Genomic DNA, 9,937 nt, shown 5'->3' on the forward strand with positions numbered 1-9,937 from the left:
GACTGCAACAGGTCATTTAAAAGTGAAGTGTCCTTTAAAAACCACTTGAAACAACCCTCAACATCTGTTGGCTCCGTGTACAATCAATATGATCGGTGTAGCGATTGTGATAAATTTATTAGCAAAAAAACGACACAAAGGAAAACCACATCAATGTGCTGTACAGGCTGTAAAACATTTGCGCAAAATTACCTTTGCTATATGCAGCCAGTAATACATGAAACAATGCTGGATGAGGATGATGAATCTGACAATGAGGAATTGAAGTTAGTGAGCCCAAGTTACATATTCTTTGACTTCGAATGCATTCAAGAAACTGGAATCCATGAGCCAAATTTTTGTATCGCCCAAAAAGTTTGAAACGCGTGTATGAATGTCGATGAGGGCGTAACTTGTTTAAAATGCGGTGAACGTGAAAAACAATTCCAAGGACCCAACACTCGTGAAGACTTTTGCAAATGGCTTTTCAATTAAGAAAACGCAGGAGCGATAGTGATCTGTCACAACTTTAAAGGTTACGACTCATACTTTGTTCTCCGATACCTTTACGAGAATGCAATCCTACCCGAAGTAATATACAATGGAGCCAAGATTATGAGTATTAATGTAGCAGCCAATGACATGGAATTCATCGATTCTTTAAACTTTCTTCCTATGGCTCTGTATAAACTTCCAGGAGCATTTGGTCTTAATGAATTGGCAAAAGGATATTTTCCCCATCTATTTAATACGAAAGCCAATCAAGAAATTGTACTTCCTCATTTACCTGATATACATTACTATAACCCAGACGGAATGTCACCATCAGAAAGAAAGAAGTTTGTTAAGTGGTATAATGTTCACCACCAAGATGAATTTAACTTTCAGTCAGAGATTTTAAATTATTGCCGGTCGAACGTGGATATACTTCGAAGATGTTGTTTACAGTTCAGATCTATATTTATGAAAATTACCGAGGATGAATCTAGTCTTGGTATAGACCCCTTTTAGCATTGTATTACGATTGCATCGGCATGCAACTTGGTGTACCGTACAAAATACTTATTACCGGACACCATAGGAATCATCCACCCTATGGGGTACCTCTCCAATGATAGGTAATCTACCAAAGCTTTACAATGGCTGAAGTGAATATCTCATCAAAAGGGACAATATATTTATTCAACACGCTGCTAATCATGGCAAAAAACGCATTGGTAATTACAAGGCTGATGGATACTTTGAAGCAAACAATGAGAAAATAGTGCTTGAGTTTTAAGGTTGTCTGCACCATGGACACACTTGTATGGAACGTGAAACAAAACATCCCCTTAATGATTTCACTATGGAGGAACTGTATCAAAAGACCATAGATAAACGTCGGTACATCACATGTCTTGGTTATAAGTATATTGAGCAATGGGAATGCGAATTTGACAGAGAAATAAAACAAAGCTACGAAATTGCTGTGTTTATCAAATCTTTGACCATACCATTACTCTTAGAAGCGCTTGACAGACTCGTATTGTACTACCATACCGACAGTGTGATATACGTCAGTCGAGAAGGACAATGGGAACCACCCATTGGGGATTTCTTGGGAGAACTAACGGATGAATTAGAATCCGATAATCACATCGTCACATTTGTGTCGGGGGGACCAAAAAAATTATTCTTACAAATTGGCCAAGCCAGATAAAAATGGATATTTAACTCATTGTAAAGTTCGGGGAACTACCGTAACGATTTTTTAGTCAACTTTGAAAGTATGTCAAAGATGGTTCAGGGTGTGGGCTCAAAGCAAATCCAAGTCACAGACCCCTCCAATATTGCAAGCAAAAAGAAGAACATGAATATCGAAACACGAGAACAGAAAAAAATGTATCAAGTTGTATACACTAAACGGGTCCCTATAAACAATTATGACACTGTTCCTTACGGTTATTAGTTTTTAATTACCAATACGAACCCATTGTGTACTTGTTTTGATGGTAGAGGTATTTTGGATCTGTATATGAGTTACTTTTGTGTTCTGATAATGTTTTTTCTTTTCTTTCTGAATACAGTTTTTATTTTTTTATTTTTTTGAATTACTATTATTAAAGTACAAGTAAATTTACAAAGAATATTCGCTCCATGTACGATTGAATCTTATAGTTTTGCTATATTATTCATGTTAATTCAATTTGGCTTTCTTATACTAATATTGTACCGCTCTCGATTTCGAACTATTCTTTCTATTCTGTGTCGTTTGTAGATATTGTAATGCAGTTTTATTATGCAGACTAAATGTAAATAAAAAGTTTGTTATCAATTACGAATATGTGTTTTTTTTTTTGTTTTTTTGTTTTTTTTTTGTATATTTGCAAACACAATTGTAGCATTTCTGAAAACAAAAAAAGAGTCAAAACAGAATTTACTACTATTAAAATTTCAAATAAAAGATGTTGTTTGGGCAATACGTTCTGTTTTTATGATCATAGGTTGTTCGGCGTTAAAATATATTTACACTACGCTATTCGTACAAAACTGTATTTATGTATAATTGAAAAATAATACACTTAATTATTTAAGTATAAAAAATAATAATTAATAAAATGTAGTTTTAAACACAAATTCTTGTTGATATTCAAGATTTATTAAATATCTACAACAACAGGCTTGTTACATCCTACCATCAAAATAGAATTTACGACTATTGATACCCTATTTCAACGCATCGGAAGATGCGTGCTATTTGCAATGAATATTCCAGAAACATGTACAATTCTATCATATCAATCAGATATATTTCTTTTTGATATAGCAAACGGACCAGTGATTTCTGTTCGCAGCTTTGTGTTAAGAGACCTGCATATAAAGATATAGCGGTAAACAGGTACATTCCTCAAAAAACAATAGAACATTCAATAGCGTCTCCCGTTATAATCTAGTTTAACACATAGCTGTGCACATAAAGTATTGGATATCTAAAAAAACCAACTGACGTTGCAATCTTTCAATAGGTTCATTTGTTAGGTGTTAATATTACAATAATCAACTACTTTTCTACACAGAACGTCAATACATTTACGTTGACCAATTTTATGCTTTTGCAAACACATACAAACATCGAGAAAAGCAAAATAAAAGCTAATTTTCAACAACTTCATCATATAGTCTAAAGATAACGAAATTGCTTTAAATCAAAACTATAGAAAAGCAACAGACGAAATAAAAAGAATTTCATCATAACACAGCTCTGTTTGCATTCACTTTGAAGTCAGTGGTGATGACAGGCTTTACTACATATGAAAAAAATATTGTTTTAATTCCATTATAAGTTTGAATAAAGAAATCTAGAATAATATTGGTGTACAAAATTCAACAACCGCCAGTGTTTTAACAACACAACAAGTTCAAACACGTTCAACATGACGTCACTGTTTGGCTCATTAATAAAACATCTATGACAAAAAGAAACTGATTACACAAAAGCTGGTCCTCTTCTGTTCCAAAAGATGGTAATGGTAATGGTTGGAGACTTATGTAGCGCATAATACATGGCCTCTAATATTCATACAAAGACCTGTCTAAGCATCGATTGATCGATTTAATTCCTGATTTTATTCAACACACAATAGTTAAAAAAAATTATCGTCTAATGTCCGATTATGTACGGCAAAACTGTGTTACATATATCATACAAAAAAAATACTGAAAGTATCATTTTGACCACGATCAATTAAAACCCAGAGGAAAACATCACCATAGCTCTGCAGTGTTTACTTTTAGTTTTAAACACCATTTAAATCCGTTCTTACAACACAAACTATTATGTTGGCCTATTGACAATAAACCAGTCAAAAAAAAAAATCACAATCATTGCAATGGCCCATCTTTTAGATGTGTTAAATTCAATTGATATTATTTCTGAATTTTAGTCAGCGAAAATATGTACTCGTGCAAATATCCTACAGCGAAACTTTGTCATATCATACAAAAAAAATCCCTAATATAATCCAATCTAATGTTCATAACTACCTAAAACATAAGTATACGTCTGTTTAATAATTAAATAATATACGATTATTGTTTTTCTATCTTTGTTTTTGATCCATATATATAATTCTTTTTTCTCTTTACTGATGTTTAATACTGAACTTTATCATTTGTTTTTAGCTTTGTTTTTCACATAAATTATTGTTCTTTGTAGAATTTTTTATTTACTTGTACTGTATTATGTATGGATGTACCACCGTAAAGGTGTGTACTACTGTTCTGAAAGTGAAGTTCAATAAAATTATGCTAAAATACTGAATACTGAAAGAATCAAATGTCACACAACCAACTAAAAAGCAGAAAAAGAAGCAGCATATAGCTCTGCCAAACTAGCACATGAGGACAACTTTACTATAAAATATTATTCCCATAATAGATTTTAATAAAGAAATCTACAATATGCAACAAATTAACAGCGTGTTTACAACACAAGAAGTTAAGACACGTTCAGCATGACGTCATTTTTGGCTTATCTATAAGACAAGCATGACAAAAGGAAACTGATTACACAATAGTTGATTCTCATTTGTTGTAAAGACTTTTTATTCAGAAAATAATACTGGTATACTTATACATCGTATTTAGGAAAAAAGTTAAATGTATGGTTTTTAATTTTTAGCTAGGGTCAGGGTATTTAGTTGTAGTCCTGCTTGAAATAATTAGGGTTAAACACACCTGCTCTAAAAATGGAATAGGGTTGGGTAAAGCACTGTTCTAACAATAAAATAGGGTTAGGGTTAAAACCCCTAAATCAAAATAAAATATGGTTGGGGTTAAGTAGTCTGCTCTAATAATGAAATAGGTTTAAACACCATGCTCTAAAATGGAATAGGGTTAGGGTTAAGCACCCCTGTACTGAAAATGGAATAGGGTTAAGGTTAAACACCCCTGTACTAAACGAAATATGGTTAGGTTTAAACACCCCTGTACTAAAAAGGGAATAATAGTTTAAACACTTTTATGACTTTGCTTGCTGAGACTATCGCAATCAGAGAACATAACGAAGATACTAACATAATTATTTTAGGGGATTTTAATGGGAAAATTGGTCAAGATATTGTTGGAGGTGATGATACCGTAAATTATAATTTTGCGACAATGGGGATCTAAACATTCTAAATGGTAGCTGTAAATGTACTGGTATTTACACGTGGGTACACAATTGCCGCCACAGTGTTTTAGATTATGCTATTGTCTCACACAACGTATTTAATTTATCAAATGAATTGATTATTGACGATCTCTGCCTTTTCCAATGATTGAGCGACCATAACATATTATTTCTAGACATTATACTCTTAGTACTAACAGAAAACGTAAAGACCCACCATTAAAAAAGAATGTCCGGAATATTCCTGACAATTATAATTGGGAATCATTTAAACATAAAATAACAGGAAAGTTTGAGAACTGTGACCCTGCCCACTTAAATGCGAATGACGCATGGGAGGAATGGAAAACGAAAGTTTTATCAGCAGCGGAAGAATCTTTCGGATCGAAAACACTAAACGGAAAATGTAAATCCTGGTATGATGAAGAGGTCGAAAAATCAATCAAATCTAGGAAAGAAGCTTGTAGGATCCATCGTAAATATTCTATGAATTCACAAGACCCTAACTTTAGCATAGATACCTGTAACTCACTATGGGTAAATTACCAAGAAATGAAAAACGAATGTAAATCAATAATAAAACGTAAAATAATGAAAAATAAAGTAGAGAATTGTTCAAAATTAATGGAAAGAGGAGGACCACAATGCCGTAGTTTCTGGACAGAACTCAAAGGGAGGAAACCCAGAAATTTAATAAACTCAGTCTTAATACCAGGTACAAATAATACAAGCTCTGACCAATCAACGATAAATAATGTACTAAAGACACATTTTAGCTCACTCGCCACCAATAGAAATAGTGAAACAAGAAATGACGATATTCAATTAAATAAACCAAACTGAAATCCCAATCAATGAAAATAGGCACATGTTGAACGATTTAAAATTTACATGTAATGAAGTTTCAAATGCCATATCCCAAACTAAAAATAATAAAAGCCCAGGAAACGATAAAATATCAAATGAAATGTTGAAAAATGGTGGAGATGAAATGATCATATCTATGTAAAAATTATTTAAAAGACTAGCAAACTTACAAAATATACCAGATAAATGGAATGAAGGAACGATCATTCCATTATTCAAAAAGGGAGATAGGCGTGATCTAAATAATTATAGAGGAATCACTATTAATTCTTGTGCCGCGAAAGTCTACAATAAACTTATCTCCCAGACTGTGTCAAACTTCCTTGAAGATAACGAACTCCTCACTGAGGTCCAAGGTGGATTTAGGAACGACAGAAGGTAAAAAAACCTACATGGCCTTCTTGGATTTAAAAAAAAGCGTTTGACACAGTCTGGAGAGATGGATTATTCACTGCGGTCGAAAGGATCGGTATAGGAGGCAACCTCCTAAACATAATTAAAACCTATATGTTAACGTTAAATGTAAAGTATCTGCAGGTAATTATGTTACTGATCCATTTGGAATTGAAGAAGGTGTCAAACAGGGGTGTACACTATCTCTCTGTTTATTCACTATTATTCATAATCTATATTAATGAATTAAATAAAATGATCATGCATAGAAAGCTAGGAATAAATATTTTTGATACCATAATTGGTTGCCTTTTCTGGGCTGATGATAGTCTTGATCGGTGAGAACGAAAAACAACTAAATGAACTATTAAAAACTACAGACGAATTCGCAAGAAAATGGAAAATGAGCTTTAATTATAACAAATCAAATGTCTTAATATCAGGTCAAAAAGTAAATAATTGTAGAAAATGGAAATTGGGCGAAAATTATATAACTGAAGTAGATGACTACAAACACTTAGGCGTAATTATTTCAAGATCGCTGTCCGATTCACATCACATCGATGAAGTAATCAGAAAAGGTAACCGAATTATTGCGTACATTAAGTCTATTCGGATATGAGTTTGCGTCAGGAAGTTATCATGGAAGAGATGTTTTGCCCTACCTGACGTGTAATCGTACTGAACACCAAGCGCAAGCTCGGTGGTCTAGTGGTTAAGACATCAGGCTAGATACCTGGAGGTCGTGGGTTCGATTCCCACCTGAATCACTTGAGAATTTTTTTCGCTAGTATTTGGGGACGTACTGAGTATTCAGTACGATTACACGTCAGGTAGGGCAAAACATCTCTCCCATGATAACTTTCTGACGCAAACTCATATCCGAATAGCACTTGCAGTACCCGCTGCTACTAGGGGATCGAATTCATCACTAGTCACCAAGCGCAAACTCGGTGGTCTAGTGGTTAAGACATCAGGCTAGATACCTGGAGGTCGTGGGTTCGATTCCCACCCGAATCACTTGCGAATTTTGTTCGCTAGTATTTGGGTACGTAACTGAGTATTCAGTACATTAAGTCTATTATAAACAATCAGGACGACTTCAATAGAGTGTACTATGGAGATATACTATGGAGAACAATAGGCCTACCAACCGTAAATTACCGGAAAATCGGCCACTGCCAAACTACAAAATCTCATATATCAGATGGCTCGAACTATTTTATGTGCACCGCGAATTGTAGCTAAAGACGCCTAAAAATCTAAAGATTTTTAGGCGTCAATCGAGTCAGTTCAAAACAATTTCATAATACAATTTTTTAACAGACTTAAAAACATGAATGAAAAAATGGCCACGAATTTTATTCAAAGCAATTAATCATATTGAACAGTCAATAAAATGGAAATGGCTAGATACAATAAAAGGTATATTAAATAAATATGGTCACTCAAGAATGTACAATACCGAACCTCAAAATGGCTGGATGAAAGAATTTAAAAAGATTAATAAAGAGAGTGATGCTAAAACATGGTTTGAAAATTGTAAATTAAAAAGTTCACTAACAGAGTATATTAGATACAAAGACTGACCTATATTTGAATCCTATCTACTAGACAAAATAAATTTCAAAGGAATTACATTAAAATTCAAAACACGAACTAATTCTCTAAACATAGAGGGTAAAAAGCAGAAATAGTCTACACAAAACAATGGTTTTTGTAAATTATGCTCCCGAAATTTAAAAGAAACAACCGACCATTTTTTATTTATTTGTGATAAAATCCATCCATTTAGAGAAAATTGTTATAATGATTTACAAAATGACCTTGTTAAAAGGGATTAGGTAAACTTAAGGAATCATTTATTACCGGATCGTTAGATTATAAGCATAATTTATTTCTCGATAATCTTAATGACCAATTTTATAACCATAAGTTAGCAGAAAAATTTGATAATTATTGTAAGGTATTTCTCAGGCACATGGAAATTAAGATCTGAAATATATAAATCCATGGCCACATTACCACCCGTTACACTTTAATTAGTTTTTGTATTTCCTTTTAACCTGTTAATATGAACCTTAATGATCAGTTAGTTCTAAGCTCTATATTTTGTTATAAATACCTTGTAATGTTTTTATTAGTTAGTGTTTTTATTCCCTTTGAATGTGTTACTGTAGTAAATATGAACCCATTTGTGTCTATTAGTTCTAGCTCCATATTATAACTTGCAATTCATACAGCAACTCTGTAAATAATACGGTCCTGTAAAACTACCATACCACATAGACCTACATGCCATGTTGATAAATTTTACTATGTATATACATTTTAGTTTAATTTACTCCTAGTTTAAGTTTATTATTTTCTTCTTATATTTGGATGCACCGTTGGGTTTTGTCCAACGTGTGCCACTGTAACGAAAGTGATGTCCATTAAATTGAATTGAATTGAATTGAATCTCGGCTCTAAAAACTGAATAATCTTTAATACACCCCTACTCATAAATGGTATAGTCCCGCTCCTCATTTTTATGCAAATTAAGGTCACTTGATGCCAAATGCAGGCTTCTGATTGGTCGAGAGCCTCCCAAATATGGTAAAATTTCCCTGAACAGACCCTATGCACTACTACTAACTACTGTATGCACCATGGCAACATATATTCGCTAGAGTTTCTGTTAGTATATTAGTGTAAAATCATGCCTGGTATGCTATATTTATACACAGGCACAATTACAGACAATTTTAGAATGGTATCGCCCAGTTCAAACCCTGTCGCCAACTTGTATACTTGATCCGACAACGGATAAGCTAATGAACATTACATTGTTTTGAACTCAGAATATATGTTAATATTCTATAATATGTTCAGTTTATGCGTACACATGTAAAATAAAGTATGGTTCATTATTACATAGACAATGTGATGAGGGGTACGGCAAATAAATTTATGAATGGCAATATTTGAGTTTGTAATAAGTTACCTGTGTGACACCCATAGGGCTTCTACTCGAGATTGTACGGTATTTCGCTAATCGTTCAAAACTGTTGATTGTTAATTGTGGTACGAAATTGGTTGGAAATTGATTGGGAGCTCCGGTGATTGCAGATTGATCCAAATGAACAAAAAGCTATGTTATTGGAGCATAGCATGGAGGTATAAAATGTATACCTCCATGGTTATATACAGTATGTAGGCCTACAGATGCCATGGATATAAAACATTGTGACTGCTCTTTGCCTATTGGTGCCAGTGACTGATCCATGTGCTCCAGACCATATACTCTTATATAATAAAATAATTTACTGGATACTATTAGTAATCAGAGGCAGATTTAAAGAGACGTTGTGCTGGTCATGGCCCACTTTTGGAAAGTAAAAAAAAAAGGAATAAAAAGAAAGAAAGAAAGAAAAAGAAAAATAAAAAAAAAACTATCGCCCAAAACGCCGCAGAGGTTGTTTTCGGAATGCCCCGGACACCCTGGGGTGGTGTTATCTCGATCCCACTTTCGGCCCCCTTCGCCCCCCCCCCCGCCCCCCCTTT

General features: G+C 33.6%; 1 protein-coding gene and 2 non-coding genes across 3 annotated transcripts; all 3 read left to right on the top strand.

The window, feature by feature from the left end:
- The first annotated feature begins 594 nt into the window (after positions 1–594).
- LOC117108098 lies at positions 595–990 on the top strand. The gene has a single exon (XM_033249996.1). The coding sequence runs from the start codon at positions 595–597 to the stop codon at positions 988–990; it is 396 nt and encodes a 131-aa protein (XP_033105887.1).
- Positions 991–7,088: 6,098 nt separating this feature from the next.
- Trnas-aga lies at positions 7,089–7,161 on the top strand. Its single transcript has one exon. It is a non-coding gene; the product is annotated as a tRNA-Ser (tRNA).
- Positions 7,162–7,338: 177 nt separating this feature from the next.
- Positions 7,339–7,411, top strand: Trnas-aga. Its single transcript has one exon. It is a non-coding gene; the product is annotated as a tRNA-Ser (tRNA).
- Positions 7,412–9,937: the final 2,526 nt, after the last annotated feature.

This window comes from Anneissia japonica, unplaced genomic scaffold, assembly GCF_011630105.1.
Source record: "Anneissia japonica isolate Jap-2015-1 unplaced genomic scaffold, ASM1163010v1 scaffold9712_len146881_cov104, whole genome shotgun sequence".
Classification (NCBI taxonomy): domain Eukaryota; kingdom Metazoa; phylum Echinodermata; class Crinoidea; order Comatulida; family Comatulidae; genus Anneissia; species Anneissia japonica.